Source organism: Mirounga angustirostris, unplaced genomic scaffold (genome assembly GCF_029215605.1).
Source record: "Mirounga angustirostris isolate CCGP_5_RB_7025 unplaced genomic scaffold, mMirAng1.0.hap1 SCAF_13, whole genome shotgun sequence".
NCBI classification, from domain to species: Eukaryota; Metazoa; Chordata; class Mammalia; order Carnivora; family Phocidae; genus Mirounga; species Mirounga angustirostris.
In genome coordinates this window covers 92,776,811-92,798,364 of record NW_026991721.1, presented here as the reverse complement: position 1 = coordinate 92,798,364, position 21,554 = coordinate 92,776,811, and the positions used below count along the sequence as shown (strand labels likewise).

Here is a 21,554-nt window from a genome sequence, read left to right as displayed (position 1 = left end):
AACATTTTCTTTTCTCTAGCTTGCTTTACTGTGAGAACACAGTATTGAATACATATACAAAGTATGTGCTCATCTATTGTCATGTTATTATCGGTCAACAGTAGGCTATTAGTAGTTAAGTTTTGGGGGAGTCAAAAGTAATATGTGGATTTTTGGCTGCACGGGGTGTCGGCACCCTGAAACCCCATGTTGTTCAAGGATCAACTGCAGATCTCCCCAAGTCCCATTCTTTCACTGAGTCCCCCTCCTGTAGAGCCTGATGAAGATGTTATTGCTGATGGCTACGGTTTCTCTTCACTCTTCAAATCTGGAACCACGTGTCCAAAGAGCTAGAATCTTTGAGCTGGAAGGAACCTTGGCAACCTCTAGCCTAGGGTAAATGCTATGCTGCAGGCAAGCCTTAAAACATGCATAGAACTCAAAGGGCAGGGAGTAGCATTTGTAGTGAAGTTTTACTGGTGCATTGACTCCTGTGAAGAATCTTCAGAGACCGGGCAGAAGTTGATGAGAAGTGGAGGAGGAGAGGTTGTTTAACAAAGGAAATGTGCAAACACTGCATGTTCTAAGATACAGGAACATAGAATGGCTGAAGGCTTGGGTGTCAGGAGGGAAGTAGAGATAAGGCCAGATATGGGAAGAATTTCAGAAAAGAACACGTCACACAAACATTTAAAGATGTTTTCAAGTGTTTAGTAACATAAATTTCCTGACTCTTGTTGAGTGCCCTAAAGTGGCAGATGGAGACAGATACTGTCTTTTCTGAAATATCTGATTAATTCAATATCATGTACATCAGGGTCTTCAAATCTTTTATGTTTTGTTAATGACTTAATCTGAACTCTCAAATCTGAACCGTTCACAATATTTCTGACAAGCATTTAATGTAGCTTGGATACTTCCAATGCCAAGGAGCACAATATTGGGAGAGGCAACTGATTTGATCCTTTTATTTATTTAAATTTATTTTTAATTGAAGTATAATTACATACAGTAAAATGCACAAATCTTATTGTACAGTTTGATGCTTTTTGACAAATATACCTTGTGTATCCAATGGCCTAATCAAGCAGAAAATTGCCATCACACAGAAAATTTCCCCAGGATCCTTTCCACTTAATCATCCTGCCTCCCTCCTCCCGCAGGAAGACACAATTCTGATTTCTATTCCCACAGATTCATTTTGCCTATTCCTGGACTTCACGTAAATGGAATTATTCAGTGGGTGTACTCTGGTGGCGTTTTTCACATAATATTTTTGAGATTCATCTATGTTGCTGTATGTATTAATAGTCTGTTCCTTTTTGTTGCTGGGCAATATCCCACTGTATGGATTTATCTCCATTTATGTATTCATTCTCCTATGGATGAAACTGGCATAGTTTCCAAATTCTGGCTATTAGAAAGTCACAATGAACATTCCTCTATTATTTTTGTAGACGTAAGATTTCATTTGTTTTGGAATTCCTGGATCAGAAAATAGGTGGCTCTTTATAAGAAAATGCCAGTTTTCCAAATTAGCTGTGCCATTTTATACTTTTACTAGCAATGTAGAAGAAATCCAGTTGCCCTGTAGTCTCTCCAACATTTGGTATTGTTAGAACTGAAAAATTTTAACCTTACTAATGGGTGTGTAGTGCTATCCCATTGTGGTTTTAATTTGCATTTCCCTGTTGACCAACAAGGCTGAGCACCTTTTTTATGTGCTTATTGGCCATGCATTCTCTTTTATGAAGTGTTTCTCCAAGTCTTTTGCCCATTTAAAAATATTGTTTGTACAAGACGAAATCAGAAAGGGAGACAAATCATAAGAGACTCTTAATCTTAGGAAACAAACTGAGGATTGCTGGAGGGGCAAGGGATGGGGGGATGGGATATCTGGGTGATGGGCATTAAGGAGGGCACGTGATGTAATGAGCACTGGATGTTATATAAGACTGATGAATCACTGAACTCTACCTCTGAAACCAATAATACACTATATGTTAATTAATTGAATTTAAATAAAAATATATATTGTTTGTAAGAAATAAAAATAAATAAAAATACTGTTCATCTTTTTAGTATAGATTTGTAGGAGTTCTTTATTCTGCTTTTGAGTCCTGTGTCAGAGATGTATATTTCTCCCAGTCCGTGGCTTGCCTATTCATTTTTACTAACAATGTATTTTGATAATCAGAAAGTTTGATTTTAATAAAATACATTAAATCATTTTTTCTTTTATTGTTACGTATTTTTTTGTATCCAAAGAAATCTTTGTCCATGCCAATTTTGCAAATATATTCTCCGGTGTTTCCTTCTAGACAGTTTATGGTTTGGCCTTTACATTTAGGTTTATGATCCATCTCAAATTAATCTTTGTATATGATGTGAAGTGGGGGCTGAGGTTCATTGATTCCATATAAATATCAATTATACAAGTACACTTAAAAGATGACTTCCTTTTCTCCACTGAATTTCACTGATGCCTTTATCAAAAGGCATTTGACTTTGTATGTGTGATCCTATTTCTCGATTCTCTGTTTTTTCCAATCTGTTTATTTATGCCAATACCACACTGTCTTAATTACTAGAGCTGTACAGTAAGTCTTGAAATCATGTGGTATAAGTCCTTCGAATTTGTTCTTTTTCAAGATTGCTTTGGCTATTCTAGGTCCTTTATGTTTCTTCATAAAATTTACTATCAGCTCATCAATACATTTCATTTTTGAATAGCTTGACGGTTAGAAGTTCTTTTTAAATTTGAACTTAACTTTCTTGGCTCTCCTGTAATGTCTCAGTCTTGCTCCATAAAGGGCATGTGAATATGTCTGCTTCCTGTTGCACAGAGTGGGCAGCATGACGCTGGAGAGAAAGCTTCCCGCTTCGGAACCAGACATCCAGGGGTTTGAATGTTGACTCTGTTTTGTTTTTAGGATTTTTATTTATTTACTTGAGAAAGAGAGCATGAGAGAGAGAGAAGGAGCACCAGCAGGGGGAGAGGCAGAGGGAGAGGGAGAAGCAGACTCCCCGCTGAGCAGGGAGCCCGATGTGGGACTCGATCCCAGGACCCTGAGATCATGACCTGAGCCAAAGACAAGACGCTTAATTGACTGAGCCAAGCAGGTGCCCCTTGACTCTGGTTTTATGTCTTCTACAAATAACTCTATGTCTATGATCTTCAGTGCCTTTATCAGTGAAGGGAAAATAATTCCCACTCTACAGGATTGCTTTGAGAATCTGAGAGTATGTATAAAGCACTGAGCCCAATTCAGGTCTTGGCTCCTAATTGACACTTTAAAGAAAATTTAAAGGTAGTGATGATGATTATTATTATAAATGTTTATTTTAATTTATTTTTGCAAAGATTTTTTTTTTTTTTTTTGACAGAGAGCACAAGCAGGCAGAGACAGAGGGAGAAACAGGCTCCCCGCTGAGCAAGGAGCCCGATGTGGGACTCGATCCCAGGACCCTGAGATCATGACCTGAGCCAAAGACAAGACGCTTAATTGACTGAGCCACCCAGGTGCCCCTTGACTCTGGTTTTATGTCTTCTGCAAATAACTCTATGTCTATGATCTTCAGTGCCTTTATCAGTGAAGGGAAAATAATTTCCACTCTACAGGATTGCTTTGAGAATCTGAGAGTATGTATAAAGCACTGAGCCCAATTCAGGTCTTGGCTCCTAATTGACACTTTAAAGAAAATTTAAAGGTAGTGATGATGATTATTATTATAAATGTTTATTTTAATTTATTTTTGCAAAGATTTTTTTTTTTTTTTTGACAGAGAGCACAAGCAGGCAGAGACAGAGGGAGAAACAGGCTCCCCGCTGAGCAAGGAGCCCGATGTGGGACTCGATCCCAGGACCCTGAGATCATGACCTGAGCCAAAGACAAGACGCTTAATTGACTGAGCCACCCAGGTGCCCCTTGACTCTGGTTTTATGTCTTCTACAAATAACTCTATGTCTATGATCTTCAGTGCCTTTATCAGTGAAGGGAAAATAATTTCCACTCTACAGGATTGCTTTGAGAATCTGAGAGTATGTATAAAGCACTGAGCCCAATTCAGGTCTTGGCTCCTAACTTTAAAGAAAATTTAAAGGTAGTGATGATGATTATTATTATAAATGTTTATTTTAATTTATTTTTGCAAAGATTTTTTTTTTTTTTTTGACAGAGAGCACAAGCAGGCAGAGACAGAGGGAGAAACAGGCTCCCCGCTGAGCAAGGAGCCCGATGCGGGACTCCATCCCAGGACCCTGAGATCATGACCTGAGCCAAAGACAAGACGCTTAATTGACTGAGCCAAGCAGGTGCCCCTTGACTCTGGTTTTATGTCTTCTACAAATAACTCTATGTCTATGATCTTCAGTGCCTTTATCAGTGAAGGGAAAATAATTCCCACTCTACAGGATTGCTTTGAGAATCTGAGAGTATGTATAAAGCACTGAGCCCAATTCAGGTCTTGGCTCCTAATTGACACTTTAAAGAAAATTTAAAGGTAGTGATGATGATTATTATTATAAATGTTTATTTTAATTTATTTTTGCAAAGATTTTTTTTTTTTTTTTGACAGAGAGCACAAGCAGGCAGAGACAGAGGGAGAAACAGGCTCCCCGCTGAGCAAGGAGCCCGATGTGGGACTCGATCCCAGGACCCTGAGATCATGACCTGAGCCAAAGACAAGACGCTTAATTGACTGAGCCACCCAGGTGCCCCTTGACTCTGGTTTTATGTCTTCTGCAAATAACTCTATGTCTATGATCTTCAGTGCCTTTATCAGTGAAGGGAAAATAATTCCCACTCTACAGGATTGCTTTGAGAATCTGAGAGTATGTATAAAGCACTGAGCCCAATTCAGGTCTTGGCTCCTAATTGACACTTTAAAGAAAATTTAAAGGTAGTGATGATGATTATTATTATAAATGTTTATTTTAATTTATTTTTGCAAAGATTTTTTTTTTTTTTTGACAGAGAGCACAAGCAGGCAGAGACAGAGGGAGAAACAGGCTCCCCGCTGAGCAAGGAGCCCGATGTGGGACTCGATCCCAGGACCCTGAGATCATGACCTGAGCCAAAGACAAGACGCTTAATTGACTGAGCCACCCAGGTGCCCCTTGACTCTGGTTTTATGTCTTCTACAAATAACTCTATGTCTATGATCTTCAGTGCCTTTATCAGTGAAGGGAAAATAATTTCCACTCTACAGGATTGCTTTGAGAATCTGAGAGTATGTATAAAGCACTGAGCCCAATTCAGGTCTTGGCTCCTAATTGACACTTTAAAGAAAATTTAAAGGTAGTGATGATGATTATTATTATAAATGTTTATTTTAATTTATTTTTGCAAAGATTTTTTTTTTTTTTTTTGACAGAGAGCACAAGCAGGCAGAGACAGAGGGAGAAACAGGCTCCCCGCTGAGCAAGGAGCCCGATGCGGGACTCCATCCCAGGACCCCGAGATCATGACCTGAGCCGAAGGCAGTTGCTTAACCAACTGAGCCACCCAGGTGTCCTATTATAAATGTTTAAAGATGACGGTTGAGCTCTTCCTCCTGCCAAATCTCCATTTCAGGTTAAATATCCCTAGTTCTTTAACTTTTTCATAAAATATTATTTCTAGACATTGCTCCCACCAGTTATATTTGAAATACTTAAAAATCAATAAAACAAGGGCAGTGACTTATCAGAAGGGACACAGACCATTGGACAGGATCAGGGTCTGGAGGGCCCCTGGTGGACCAGACATTAATTAATCATTTATTTACTGGATCCTAGAGGAAGTCCATGGTGTCCTGGGAGAGAGACAGGGTGACTGGGACAGTGGAGGTTGGGGGTGGTGCTCAGGGCCTAGAGTAGTGACTCTTTACCAGTGGATATGCGAGTATTTCAACGTTTTTAGAACCAGAGCACCAGTACTGAAGATTAGCTGTGGATTCTCAGCCCTGCTCTCTCCAGTACTACTCTAATTTCGGAAGGGATTCTTGGTTATTTCCCAGTATGGTTTTCCCAAGGAGAAGAGAACCTCTGATTTGTAGGTGGGCATACAGATGCTCAGACCAGTGCCTCTACCTCCTGGCATCCCTTGCAGGTAGGTGTGGCTATCTGACCAAGTTCTTGCCATGGGGATGTGAGCAGAAGTGATGTGTGCATTTTGGCTTTCTACCCTTTCTCCTTCCCACTGTCTGGAATGAACATGGGCCTGTAAGCCATCGCAAACCACGCAGAGGAGGCACCCGAGGATGGCAGAGCAACCAGGGAGAAGGAGCCTGAACTCCTGACAGCTTTGCAGAGCAAGCCTGACACACCATCTAATGTGAGAAATCAACTGTCTGTCTAAGGCCATCATTTTGGGCCTTAGAATGCCCAGGGGTTTGAATGCTTAGAATGCTCCGTGGCCTGCAGCTGAAATTTTACCATGCTCATGCACTGATCCTGAGAACCTTGTGTGACTCACTGCTCCTAACCTCACCCTAGTTTTCTGACCACTCTATAACCACGTGTCAAAATTGACCTCAATCAATTTGGTTATGCCTCATCATCAGTTTCTTTTAATAGATAAGGGTGGCTGCCAAGTTAGAGCAGGCATACAGGTTAGTTGTTCGCTTATGGGCTGAACTGGGACCACTGGCAAATTTATATGTTAAAAGTCCCTGCCCCCAGTACCTTGGGAATATAACCACATTTGGATATAAGGTCTTTAAAGAGATAATTAAATTAAAATGAGGCCTTTAGGGTGAGCCCTAATCCGTTATGACTGGTGTCTTTGTAAGAAGAGGAAGAAACCCCAGGGGTAGGCATGCGCAGAAGGATGACCATATGAGGATGCAGCGAGAAGGCAGTCATCTGCAAGCCAAGGAGAGAAGCCTCAGAAGAAACCAACCCTGCTGACACCTTGATCTTGGACTTCTGGTCTCCAGATCTGTGAGAAAATACATTTCTGTTGTTTCAGCACCCCCCCCCAGCTGTCTGTGGCATTTTGTCAAGGCGGCCCTGGGCAAACTAAAACACTGCCAGTAGCCTCCTTTGCCAGATTTTAATGACAGCAAATCACATGGCAGATTCTGCCACACGTGCAGACATTCATTAGTCATTTATTAGAAACAGGGCAGGTTAAGTCTCACCTCTTTTTTAGGTGATCTTATCAAACTTGACTCGAACGTGCTTTACTAGCTGCAGATACAACATCCCAGAAGCAACATTAAGTTAAACTTACAGTTGCTAACAGGCAACAATCCTCAGACCCAAGCGCACACAATGATGTAGAGAACAAGAGTCTGTTGCCGTCTCTGTGGCTAAAGGACTTGGTACATCCCTGCACCTGTTTACCTGTTCCTGTGGTGGACAGGTATGTCTATAAAATATTTGTGACAAGCCCTATGTCTTGAATACTTCTGAATTCACTAACGAGAGCCTATTTTTGATACTCATTAAGCGAATTAATAGGCCACTAATGAAAATCCATTTTTAACATTTGTTATGCTAAATTAGTAAAAAAAAAAAAAATCACTGGTATTGACTGAGCTAGAATAACCCAAACACTTGTAATGGCCACCTCCGGGTGGGGGCTGATTAGCATGCTAGCTGACCCCCCTTAGGAATGAATTCCTGATTGGGGCAAATGACTGCCCTGGGGTGCTGCCCAAACTAAGAGGTAGTATTTCACTGTCTAGGCTGAAGTATCTTTAATAAATGACGGGCATGAACAAACCCACTGAAGGAAGATCTAGAGTTTTAAAGGAGAAACACACTCTTGAGGTGTTTTGTTCACGCTATACCCTCCATTATTTCTGACATCAGATATGTGGGGTTTCCACACATGGAGCAATTCTGTAATGCCAGCTGGTTAAATAGTTTATTCACTTCTGACACTATCTACCGAGAGATAGCATCAGATCCCCCAGGTGAAGGGTTCAGATGGCCGCAACCCCCAACTTCAGATGCAAACTGCAAGTCTAGTTTGTCACCCGTGCGTCTGACCAACTGGCTGTAGGTTGGAGGTTCCTACGACCCCCTCCTCAGGTCTGATTAAGTGGCTGCACAAATTAATCCCATTGACTAATTGGCTCACAGAATTCACGGAAACATTTTACTTGCTAGGTTACTGGTTTATTACAAAAGGATATAATTCAGGAACGGCCAGATGGAAGAGAAAGCATAGGGTCAAGTATGGGGGGGTGGAGCTTCCCTATTTTCTCCGGGGGTTTCCACATCTCCACATGTTCACCAGCTTAGAAGCTGCCCGAACCCCAACCTTTTGGGTTTTTATGGAGGCTTCATCCATAGGCACAATTGATGACATCATTAGCCATTGGCGATGATTTAACCTCCAGGCCCACAATCGGTGGGACTGAAAGTTCCAATTCTCCGACTTTGGTTGGTTCCCCTGGCAACCAGCCCTGTCCTTAGGTGACCTAGGGCCTTTCCAAAATTCGTTTCATTAACATACACTCTGGGGTGTTTGAACAGGGTTTGTTATGAATAATAAAGGACACCTTTATGACTCCTGTCACTTAGGAAATTCCAAAGGTTTTAGGAGCTCTGTGCCAGAAATGGGACGAAGATCGAATATGCATTTCTTATTACAAAATCACAATCGTTTACATTCCTCTCCTGTTCCATTGATACTGGAAGCTTTTCCTTATTCATAGTTGCTATACCGTCGTAATTGACTTTTAGAGACTTTCATATAAACAGTGTCATGTACATGTGTGTAAATTAATCTACGGTGGGGGCATATAGTTTACATTTGAAGGGTCCCAATCAGGAATCCATACTCTAAGTGTGACCAGGGTGCTCACGGATCCATGGCTGGCTGCAGAGGTGGCCCCCCCCCCCATGAACCTGCAACGTCTTTATTTAAATCCGAATCCTATGATGCATGAATTAGCATAAGGGATATTAGAAATAGTTTTCCACCGGTGAAATCAGTGCTGTTTTGGAAAGGTGGTTGGCTGGAATGAGCTTGCATGGACAAGCTATAAGAAGAATCCAGCATACAAATGGCATGCTAACTCCAACCCAGAGTTTTGCTCAATGGTGGTGTTCATCTGGTCTTCTGTCCCTCTTCCGAATGGGAAACTCTGTTGCCTGATGTGCCCAAGAGTTTGGTAGACTCAACCGGCCTCAGAACCTTGCTGCATTTTCCCGGGGTCCTGGTGTTCCTGCAAGGGCCTTGGGTTTGAGAGAGAGGCCCAGAGAGTAGGGCTGTCCTGACCGCCTCTGTGTGTGTTTGCTAAGAAATGTGTGTGCATGTGACAGAGACTGATCTGAGACTTGCTTTTATAGCAATGTGTCACCTGGGAATGAGGTCGAAGGGACACATATAAACCTGAATAACAAACTGACAATTGCTGAATGCTGCACAAATTCATTTGGCAACAACATCTGCCCTGAACTCTTCACAAATAACAATAGGTCTCATTGAGTGATCAGGTCTTATGTTCAGGATTGGAGCCCAACCCTCGACATGTATAATCTCATTCAATCCTTTAAACCTGCAGAGGTAGGCAATTCATTGACAAGCAAAGAAAAGTAGGTTTTGAGAAGGTGCCCGAAATGATCTAGTTGGGATACAAACGCAGCTGAGCTGGCTCCTGAGTGTCCAAACTGTCTTAAGTCCCTCGCACTGTTCCCCGAAGCAGGGTAGGCGCATGTCAACATCTTGTTCCCTTTATGTGATCAAATGATCCCGCCAAGATGAAATCACGAGGAGGAAGGGAGGTGGAGAGTCAGATCCGACTTTAGTGGGCAGGAAGAAGGGGACACAGAAGGTGCCCCCCTGCTGGCAGGCGACTAAAGCAGGTGGGGGAAGGCGGGAAGGGGGGGTAGAAACCACACACCATGCTTGGCAGACTGAGAGAAGTATTCTATGGCGTCATGATCACAGAATAGCAGGCCTTTTAGAATTAAGAATAGTCTTAATTTGCACTTCGTTGGATTTTTCATTTACATAATGTTAGAATGCAAAGAAAATTCATATGAAAAAAATCCACTGCTAATTTAGCACTGAAGTTCTTGTTTAAATAACCATGGCAAGAGAAAGGATTTTTCACTTCGCTCTCAGCTTAGGTGGTTGGGATATTTTGTAACACTGGCGTTGGGTCCAACCGCAAATGAGAATGCATTTGCCCCTGAGTAGTTTTGTTGGTATGATCCGAACGCTAATCACCATTTCAATAATTTATTTGGTGTGGAGGGTTTAATGTAATTTGTTTAAGGGTTCTGAGAAAATGTATTCCTTTATACAGGGCCTCATTAAAAGTGCTTGCAGTTTGGGGTCTGGTGGGAATGATCTTTATAACAGGTGTTAGTTCAGCTGATGACACCCCATAGAATTTCCAGTGGGATGGATTTTGGGATGGCAGGCAGAGAGAAGTAGGATCCGTAGTGCCCTGGGAAAGATCCCATGGCAGGAAACAGGTACCCCATGAGGTGATGGTTTGGAGCATGTGCCGTGGTCCTGGTGGAATGGGGGATGGAAGGACACTCTTCAGGCCTCCCTGGCTGTGTGGCATCCACAAATCACCCCGCACCACCGTCCTGACATGAGTAAGATGAGGTGCTCCATTCCAGGTCCTGCTCTCCCCACACCTTGGCCCCTGCCTTCCCAGCCTCCTCCTGCGGCACCACCCTGCCTATTTGCACCCACACCCTACTTGCTGCCTGTCTTCCTTGAAGTCTTCCCTCATTTTCCTCAGATGCATAAAATAACTTCCTGCTCCTCTTAGACACAGCAGTTGCAGTCTCCCTCCTCCACATCCTCACACGTTCAAATACACACACTTGATACCATTGCTCAAAAGGGTTTGTTCTCGAGGCCCCTGGGTGCTCCATTGGTTAAGCCTCTGCCTTTGGCTCAGGTCATGATCCTGGGGTCCTGGGATGGAGCCCCGCATCAAGCTCCCTGCTCAGTGGGGAGCCTGCTTCTCCCTCCCCTCTCCCCTCCCTTAATGTTCTCTCTCTCCCTCAAATAAATAAACAAAATCTTCAAAAGGGTTTGTTTTCCACAAAGTCTTCCCCAGTTCACCTTCCCCAAACACACTGATCTTTTTTTTTTTTTCCCCAAAGCACAGCTTTTTCTGTTAAAAGATAAACTGGGGGCATATGACAAATTTTAAGTTTATTTGAGCAAAAATTAATTCAAATTGGGCAGAGCCAACCCATAAGTGGTTAGGAATGCTTCTCTGACAGGAGCTGGGGAAAATACTAGAGAAGGTGCAGAAGCAAAAAAAAAAAAAAAGTAATTATTTGATTGGCTACAGCCTAAAGCCTCGTTGGCTATTTGTGATGGGTTATCCTTAGGTTCTGATTTCTTAAACTTGAAGCATTTACAGGCTTAGGGTTTGGTTTGCTCACAGAAGCCGCCCAAGTGTTAGAACCACTTCAGTCTAATGGCTTCCTTGCTTAATTTCACACCATATTCACAAAATTAGGCTATTTTTGTTTATCTGTCTTCACTTTCTTCAAGTTCCTTGCAGGTAGTGGCTGGATCCTCTCCAGACAATTGTACCCTATCATCCCTATCATCAGGTGGTCAGCAATGACTGCATCATACATAAAAGTATGTTACAATGGAAGGACTCACTGTTCTTGGCTAGGCTCATTCACCTGGTGCTGACAGGACCCTCCACTATCTTTCTAGCATCCTTTGTTGTGGCCACGTTGGATGGGAAATTTGGTCTCCCTAGAGCAGTAATTCGAAATCATTCCATTTTCTGCCCTCAGCCATTCTTTTGAACTCACTAGCCTATAATCTATTAAATGCAAGACAGGGGGATAGGTCCAAAGACCTACTTATATTTAGAAAAGGAGGTAAGTACTGTTAAAAAAAGACAACAGGCCCCAAATGGAGTCACTTGTGCTAAGCTCCATGCCACCCAATTTAGACTTAATATCCATTATAATTTCAGTCTCCCCCAGGAATGGACTCGTAAACCAGTCAATCTGGAATTATCTGGTCAGCACTTGTAAGGTAATCTGCCTGATAGACCCCTGCTGTCCCCTAAAGAAAGGAGACCTTGCCACCAAGTAATCCATTCTTTGCTTTTATAAATCATCTCCTCTTCCTGCCCCCTTCTGCCTGTATGTTCTTTATTTTGTGCAGCTCTTTGGAGCTTCTTTCTGCTAGATGGGATGCTGCTTGAATCGTGAATCATTGAATAAAGCCAAAAAGATCTTCAATTTTTCAGGGGCTTTCAAAGAATCTCCAACTTTAGCTCCTCCCCTTCAGTCCAAACCCTGAAAGGGGAGTCTGATTCCAGATTCATAGAGAAGGAGATAATTTCCCAGGAGATTCTGTCCTTGTCTCTACATAACAATAATAAACCTTTCTATATTTTTGCTACACAGGCTTTGTGAGAAAGGTCTAAATACTTTCTTGTCGTAAAAGTTCAAGAGGTTGAGTTGCAGAGAGATCAAGGCAAGACCCTTAGGTAATCAGGGGAACCAGAAGTTGAGGGCAGTCTCTTAAAACCTGTGCTCCTTCATGGGTTTTGAAGCAAAATCCCCCATTTGAAAATTCAAAACAAAATCCCTCATTACATTTTTCTAGAAAAGTATAGCAGGGTGCCTGGGTGGCTCAGTTGGTTAAGTGACTGCCTTCGGCTCAGGTCATGATCCTGGAGTCCCGGGATCGAGTCCCGCATCGGGCTCCCTGCTCGGCAGGGAGTCTGCTTCTCCCTCTGACCCTCCCCCCTCTTATGCTCTCTCTCTCTCATTCTCTCTCTCAAATAAATAAATAAAATCTTTAAAAAAAAGAAAAAGAAAAGAAAAGTATAGCAAACAGGATTTGACTTGGGAATTCTGTAACGTAACGCTCCCTGTGGCCCAATCATGGGCCTGAGGTGGGGCAGTAAGGCAAATGAGCGCCACACCTCTGCTAGGCACCTGGGGAGGATGGTGTTGGTTGCCGGAGGGTTGAAGCAGGGCCTGGCAGAGGGAGGGCTGAGGACCTGAGCGATTTTGTCTTCCCCTGTCTGTGCTGGTTCTCACTGCCTTACTCAACCTGGGACCAGAAACACCAGCTCTTCTCTCGGCCTCAGGGAAATCAGCCGCCGCAGAAAAAGTCAGAGAGCCTGGTTTGAATCGAGCTCTCACAAACTGTGTGACTTTGGGCCAGTGACATAACCTTCCTTTCTGAGACTTCACTCTCAAAATCTGTGAAATGGGGGTGTCAATAATGCCCGCTTTGGCCCACTTGAACCAGTTGCTGAGAGATGACATTTGATAGATAAGGTTGTTATAATGCTATGCAAATAAATGGAAAGTGCTGCTATGCAAAAGTAAGTTACTCCTATTTCCAGAACCTCCTCTTTGAATTTAATTTATTCTAGAGTGTGAATCTAAGTTACTTGTTCTATGTTCTCGATGCATCCGATTTTCAACCCCATCAATTATTCCAGACTTTGCCTTAACTAAAGGAATTTTTGGCAACAGCAGAAGAAAGTGTTATTTCTTTGGGGCAGGAGGGTATTTCTATCTTACCCTGGCTGGTGAGGTGAATAATAGTTATTTGGCTAAAGTGATGTGTGGGGGGATAAAGTTCACCACTCCCAAGTGTTGGGGGGGGTCCCTTTTCTGTTCCAGTGGTTCTGAAGTCTGGTTGTGACTCAGAGAAGCCAACTTTGGGAGAAAGAAGTGGTGAGGGGGGGAGAGATGGTGGTAAGAAAAGGTCTAACGTTCAGCTGCCTTGGTGCCTTAACTGCCCTAAACCCTTACCACAAGGCAAAGGGGGGGTCATCCCTCCCCTTCATTCATCCACATGCATTCTGTGAGTATCACTGAGCACTCAACTCTGTGCCAGGATTATGCTGGGCACTGGGGACACAGACATAAGCAAGACAAGCCTGTTGTTAGCCTCCTGCTGCTTGTGGTTTGAGAGGAAAATGAAGTTCAGTGAAGCTAATATGACCAGAGAGGAAGCATCAAAGAGCACGGGGAACTTGGAACCTTAGTGTGAGGGCCTGTAACCTAGGCTGGGTGCAGAGGGAGGCCTTTGGAACCTGGAGAAGGAATAGGAGTTGGGTAGTCCTGGGGGGTGGGGGTGGGGAGGATGAGCAGATAGATCCTGGTATTTGGGAAGGTAATGAGGGGAGAAAGAGAACAAAAAGAAGTTCAGTTAGGCTTCTGGGATTTTTTTCCCTTCTCCTCATGGCTGGCCTTGTTAACTATTTTATTTTATTTAATTTATTTTTTTAAAGATTTTTAAATTTATTTATTGGCCAGAGAGAGACACAGTGAGAGAGGGAACACAAGCAGGGGGAGTGGGAGAGGGAGAAGCAGGCCTCCCGCGGAGCGGGGACCCTGATGCGGGGTTCGGTGATCATGACCTGATCCAAAGGCAGACGCCCAATGACTGAGCCACCCAGGTGCCCCCTTGTTAACTACTTTAAATGTGACTCCATCTGGATAAAAATGTGGGACCCCAAGACCTCTGGGTGGTTTTTGCCTAGCTTTATCTCCAGCTGAAGCTCAGGATCGCCTAGGATGGGCAGAAGGACAGAGGAGGGCAGTTTAAAGTCTGATGAAAAGCTCAAGTCTTTTCTATACAGCTGTGAGTCTAGTATTAAATTCCCATGCATGTTGATTTCCCTCATGATATTGCACAGGATCAAGAGCAAGGCCAAACACGTTGGGGCAGAGGGGGATGAGGGAACTGCCTCTGTCTACATTCCCACCCCAATGTTGAGGATATTTTGGAGGCATGGAGGAAGTGCTGGCTTGTTTACAACCCAGATCCGGGTTCGAAGCTAGGAGGAACATCTGCTTAATTGCACAATTCAGCTCTGACCCCTATCCTGGGTGGCCTCACCTGGAGCTACTCTTATCTCACGCTCAGGTGGACATCCTGAAGGGGGCTGGGAACGATCAGGGCTGCAAGATCTCCTTTCATTTCACATATGAAGAAACCAATGTCCAGAGAGGCGAGATGACCAGGACAAAAATCACATGACCACTTGGTTGCAAAGCTGGGACTAGAATGCCTGTCTCCAATGCACCTGCCCGTAATACTTCTATCTGGGGCCTTTACAATTGTACTTATTCTATCTCTGTGATTCTATCTGATACTCTGAGCAGTCCTGAGTGATAGATAGGGATTAAGATGGCTTTATTTTTTGTAGATAAGAAAATTGAAGCTTGGTGAGTTTATTTGACAGAGTCCTCAAAGTTAGAAAGTAGTTCTCCTAACTCAAAATTCAGTGCATTTTCCACCATGCCCTGTGGTTAGGAGGCACACATGGTCTCAGACTTTGCCCGATTATCCACTTTAGAATGGCCTCAAATGTAGATAATGACTACAGAGGAGGGCTTTCAAGGAGTAAATTAACCATGTTTGGGCATTCTTGCCAGGCCTCCAGCTTCCAAGTTGCATATCAAAATAAAAATCAGCAAGTAGCTGGCCCTGCAAATTGCCATCTGAACCTCAAACCAGCAGTTTGTGCCTGGGGTTGGGGGGTGGGGGGAAGCATCCCTTTATCTTCAAATCCACGCTTAGGGGACAAGTGCCTTTGTTTTCTGCCGGGACTCTGACACTTGCTCTTGCAGAGATGGTTCTCACGAAATATACGCTGGCAGAAACAATAATTGAATCATCGGCAGGGTGTTGTGAGTCTAGCCATGGTCCTCTCATTTTCCCTTAGGGGTTAAATGGGGATAGCAGTGGCTTTGCTCTTGGTCTCGGGAGGTGGCAGGATGGTCCACTCCCGGTAAGGTGGTTCTGACAAGACAATGCTGGTCTAGATTGAGAGTGGCAGCTGGTAGTGGTTCCGTGGCTTTCCCAGTGGATAAGTGATTTGCTTGGTGGGGAGAGCTGGGTGGTTCTATGATTATGTTGAGGTAGACAGAAAGTGGGGGGTGGGGAGCCTGACTCGGGGAGGAAACTGGAGCTGGGAAGAGGTAGGGGACTGCAGAATGTGAGGCCAGGTCCCCAACAAGTCTGGCGTGGGGTGGGGGTGGGGTGGCAGAACACAGGGTTCAAGGAGGTGAGGAAAGGCTGTCCCTCCTTTGGCAAGTGGTGCTGGGCAGGGGAAGGGGCTCTGCCAAGCTAACCAGAGAGGGCTCCAGATGGGGCGAAATCAAGCAACTGTGGTTTGTTGAGAACGAGGAGCATTTTGGGGGAACTGAACTGATCACCCCCTCCTCCCTTGAAACCAAGGACTTGTACAACCACAGAAGCAGTCTCACCTTTAGCCCTGCTCCTTTTTCTGTCTTTAGTCTTATCAAAAACCAGGATCTGAGTCCAGAGCACAGTGAAATATAAAATGGAATAGAGGATAGGCCACCTGGATAGGCTTGGCGGCTCCTACAAACGTGCAAAAACATATTTACCTTGGGGGTGCCTCACAATTCCCACTGTAGGAACAGTATCTGGTGGTTCAGAGAGGGTCTGGGTCCTCAAGCTGAATTTAGGGTTAACGTGGGTCCCCCTTACTCTTTTGAGTGTCTGTCCCTCCTGCCCCCAGTGGCAAGCTTTACAGGCTTGTAGAAGATTTGCAGCAGGTGTTGACCGCAGGCTGAACGGACTCGTGTATATGTCCCTTTTGCAGGAGAGGGTAGCGTGGCTTAGTGCTGGGTCACCCTGCAGGGTCACAAGCAAGCCACTGCGCAGGGGCCCTGGGTTATGCACAGGCATCCACTTGTGCAAGGAACCGTTGTATAGCCGTGCACTTGTCCAGGGATGGCAAGTCACTTGCCAGATGTACCCTTGCTGTTACTGCCTCTGTGCAGGGGGCAGAGTGACTGCGCTGGGGCCCTGGGCACTTTAGCTTGATCGCGGGTAGTTTCTGGCTGCGGCCGCGTCAAGAACCTTTTGATGCCCACAGTAGTAGAAACCGTGTGAGTTTCACAATGGGGGCGGGCTCATCTGCGCTCTGATTTGCCCGCTGCTGTGCTCTGCGTGCTCAGAGCGAATTTTCTTCGGCTCCGGCGGCTCTCCCTTGGAGGTGGGGATGCGGCGGGGGCCGGAGGAGGTGGGCGTGCGGCCGCACGGGACCCGGGGCTGTTGCAGGCAGGAAAGGAGACCCGCCACGGTTTAGGACGACCTCGATGCGACCCGGCAGAGGAGGCCACCAACTCCGGGGAAGACGAGCGAGCCCCAACACAACTCTCGATTGCCGCAGAGCGGACGACGCGGTGCGCCCGCCGGCGCGCATGGGGACGCACCCCGGCGGGCGCTCCCTGCCTTGACTTCCCCATCCCCGCTCGGGGGAGGGGCCCGAGTCGCGCCGAGGCCGCCGAGCGCAGAAAGTGCGCGAAGGGGACGCGGCTGGCGAGCCGCACACGTGACGGCGCCGCGCCGAGCCGAGCCGAGCGGGACCCGGCGGCGGCGGCGGCGGCGGCGGGCGCAGCGGGGCGGCCCCAGCGGCGCGGGCGGCCTGGAGCCCCGGGAGCGGCGCGCGCGGCCCCGGCCCAGCCGCCGTCCCGGCCTCGCGCTGCACATTCTCTCCTGGCGGCGGCGCCACCTGCGGCAGCGTTCGCCCGAACATGGCGACACGGAGCAGCAGGAGGGAGTCGCGACTCCCCTTCCTATTCACCCTGGTCGCGCTGCTGCCGCCCGGGGCTCTGTGCGAGGTGTGGACGCAGACGCTGCACGGCGGCCGCGCGCCCCTGCCCCAGGACCGGGGCTTCCGCGTGGTGCAGGGCGAGCCGCGCGAGCTGCGGCTGTGGGCGCGCTGGGGGCCCCGGGGGGCGGACGAGAAGCCGCTCCGGAGGAGACGGAGCGCTGCCCTGCAGCCGGAGCCCATCAAGGTGTACGGACAGGTGAGCGGCCGGCCACCCGCCTTCCCCCAGCTCTTTCCTCTCCCCGCACTTCCCCAGCCCCGCATCCATCCTATGCGGTCGCCTCCCAGGTGCAGGCACCGCTGGGGACTTCCCGGCTTGCGTTTGTCCCCCTCCCCCCCACAGGAGTGTGACCGTCCGCACTTGAATTGCATTGATCTTTCCTCCTTTCTGTCGATTTTAGCAAACGCCTTCCAGGTAACTGGCGGGGTGCAGTGCCCATTTGCCCAGGGTGTGTGCACACCCGCGTAGTTTCCAGCAGGTAGAGGAGGGGTGCAGCTTCATTTTACATGCGGATGAAAAACGGGGTTTCTTTAGTGTACCGTCAGTTGGCAGTGGAGGCGAGTAGCCTGCAGTATACTTACCCAAAGCAGTAAAGGGAGGGGGACTCCATACTTAACCATTTTTAACCACAGTTAAGGTGGGCAAACCTGAAAGCGGGACTATCTTGGTCTGGTCAGAGCAAGAGGCGCGCGCGTGTGCGTGTGCGTGTGCGTGTGTGTGTGTGTGTGTGTAAGGGCTGGATTTTGTTGTTGTTTGTTGGGGGGGGTCTATCCATTCCACCTTCCCCTTTGAGATACTGACTTTATTTTTGGACAAGAATATTAACTCATGCCACTTAGGGATTTGAAAGGCTGCAAGAATTTGGTGGGCATTGTTATTCAGTAAGTGATTTATTTCTGTCCAGGCAATGGGCTTATTAGATCATAAGTAACATGAATTTCACTTTTATGGCCAGACTTACTGCTAGTAATAACAGACCCAGTTTGTGGGTTAGTATCAGCATTGGCAAAATTGATTTGACCGGCTTATTGCCTCATGAGACTCCGAGCCCTGTGGTTAAGATTGACATCAGCAGAACTAGAAGGTCAGTGGGAAAGAAAAAGTGGGACCAGAGGAGATGGTAATTTGCACAGTTTCTAGAGTCAAAATTTTACCAGTTAAAGCAGAAGTTAAAAGGTTAGTCTGAATTCTGCCTCTCTACACTGATTTTCTTTAGCCCTTTCTTCAGGAAATACATAGATTTAAATATTCAACTCTTGGAGCTAGGAAGAACCTTATAAACCATCTCACTGATTGTACCATTTTGTTGATGAAAAAAAACGCAAGCCGGGAGAGGCGAAGTGACTAGCCCAAGGTCACGTGGGGCAGGGTTGCCTGTTTAGTTTTTGTTGGCTCAGTGACCTTTGGGTGATCAAATAGTTGCCCTCTCTTTATACAATGCTCCCTAAATAATTCTTTTCTAAAATAAAAAATAAATGGCTATAAATTAGGGGGTAGGGGATGGTGGTAAGTGGGTGGGAGCACTTGACTTCCATCTACTACCAGGCCCTGGGAAAGAGCGTGTGCTGAGGGGCGGGTAACTGCTGTGGGCAAAGGCTGCTGGAGCCTGCCTGCTCTGTTTGTGTGTGGGTCCCGACCTTCATGCCCTCCCCACCCCCATCAGAGACTTCTTTTTGTATGTGGAAAAGAAGACAGCAAGGTCCTTGCTCTCAACCAGGATAGCAGCATCCTGATGTTGAGTAGGGGAGGGAAAAAGAGGGACTGCCTTGTTCATGGAGTCTTCCCGGCCACCCTGCTCTGCCGTGGGCTTGAGTCAGCTCTCTGGGGGCTGGGAGCGGGGAGGGGTGGGAGTCCATTCTTCCTGGAGCTCAGGTCCCCTGCAGGGGTAGTTTTGGATAAGGGCAGAGCATCCTAGTCTCAACAGTGTGCATACAGGTACCATTTCTTCCTTGGGTTTGGCTTGTGAGGGCTTCTGGGGACATGGGTCAAATTAAAGATGAACTGTGTTCTCATTGGGAACGACTCCCAAACCCTTGGCTTTTCTATTTCTGAGCCAGCCAGATTGAATTTGGTTCAGTTGAAGGATGGAGAGCTAGCAGTCGAACTCGTAATGAGGAATTCCTACCAAGGCTGAAGGCCCAGGGCAGCGTTTTCTCTGAGGCCCTGAGGTTAATAAAAGAGGGATCAACTTGAATCTTTAAGGATCTGAGTTAGACAGAAGGAAGAACTTCCTGGTCGTGGGCTTTCTGCCACGAGCCCCTTTAGGCTTCAGGCACAAGAGTCAGGGACTGAAGGAGTTCGGTGTGCCCCTCTTGGAGCTCTGGAATAACTCTTCTATTTGGAATGACCTTTCTAACAAGGGTGACCATTTGCCTCTGTTTTCCCTGGGCCAGACCTAGTTTATAAATTGTCCCTGCTGCTTATGAGAGCGCTGTCTTCACTCTCAAGTGTCAGGGTGCAGGCTATAAATTATATGGGCCATTCTGCGTCTAGCTCTAAGCCAAGTTCCATTCCATCCCCCTCCCCTTTAACTTTTAAAACTTAAGGAATTGCAATGTTCTCCCACAGTATCGCTTGAAGGGAGTGTGGTTCTGAATAGAGATGGGCGTGCGAAAGGAGGGAGGGTGGGGAATTTTTCATCCCTGCTTTCGGAAAGTTTACAATGTAAGGAGTAGGTAAAACAGATGGAGATACAGACATGTGCTGGACAGGAGCAAATACACGTGGACACAATAAAGCAGCTGTAGCTCTACAGTGGGGTGTTAGAGGTTTGTGATACGGGAAGGCACCGGAGATGGAGGGCTAAGGTCAGTGGGCTCAGACACTCTGCAGCTTCTTGCCCTCTGACCTCTGAGTGAGGTTAAGAGGCTGCCTGGCAACGCAGATTAGGGCTGGAAGCAGAGGCTGCCTGACCAGAGAGGCTGGAGGGGTGCTGTTAAAGGCCACCAGCTTCCAGGAGGAGCCAGGAGGGCTTTGCAGGGAGGTACCAACTGCAGCTAAAGAGCCCTGTGTTGGCATGTCGGTCGGTTCTTTTTCTTTGGTTCCACTAACCTATGGAGTAAACTAGGCACGGTTCTTGTGATCATAGTCGTCCTCACGTTCTCTAACGTGGGAGACTGGTTTCTGCCATGATTCCGTACAGACATGTTTGTAATAGTAAAGTCTGGTAATAGTGGCGAAAACAAGTTGGTATCAGATATTAAGACTTTTCTGCCCAAGTTCAGAGTTTAGAAGTTGAGCCCCTTCTAAAAGGGGCCAAGTCCAAGAAGGGGGATTCCATAATTCGTGCCACACTGAGTTTCTTCCTGACTTTGTGTTCACTCCATGCCTCTGTATCATCATGCTTGCTTTTCCTCTGCCTGAGATGGTCTTCCCCACTCCGGTCTTTGCTTGCAGAACCTCTGTTCTCTTCTTCAGCATCCAAGGAACATCTCCTAGGATTCCCAGGCTCCAGTGGGAAGAGTTCTTTTGAGCTTGGTTACAGCACTAACAGCCTTGTGTTATAATTGCTTGTTTGTCTCTTCTCCCTGTTTGCTCCTTGAGGGCATGGATCAAGCCTTTCTCTTCTCTGTGACTGGCACTTGGGAGGCCCTTAATGAATATTTGTGGACCGACTGCCCACTTGGAAGAAGAGAAGCTTGGAGGGTAGGAAGCACATCCAAATTACAAAAAAGGGATTTATAAGGAGGATCACGGCGAGCCCACAGACAGAGAGTGAAAATGAGTTGGCTCTTGCGGTGGTGAGGATCATGGAGTCCTGATTTTGCTGTGCTGTCCTGGGGGTTATTTTGAATAAAGAACTGGGATTCCATTGTACAGAATCCTCCCTTTTAGGGCCATCATGGTATTGCTAATGGTATTGTTTTGGGGAAAAATCCTTTGGAATGAAGTGCAAAGCCTAACAGGATTTACAGGTTTATTTTCCTTCCAATGAGCTCTCTCTCTTCATAATTCCTGCTTTTTAGAGGCCAGGGAGTATTCAGTGTCCTGAATTGAGACTGAAAGTAAAGTG

At 46.1% G+C, this 21,554-nt stretch overlaps 1 protein-coding gene across 1 annotated transcript in view; it reads left to right on the top strand.

Annotated features, from left to right (window-relative positions):
- The first annotated feature begins 17,332 nt into the window (after window positions 1-17,332).
- The window catches only part of SORL1 (sortilin related receptor 1), a 155,718-nt gene continuing 151,496 nt past the window's right edge, over window positions 17,333-21,554 (top strand). The window contains exon 1 of the mRNA XM_045894818.3: window positions 17,333-17,740. Within this exon, the coding sequence (XP_045750774.1) occupies window positions 17,465-17,740 (276 nt within the window). The 5' untranslated portion in view covers window positions 17,333-17,464. The remainder of the gene's footprint in view (window positions 17,741-21,554) is intronic.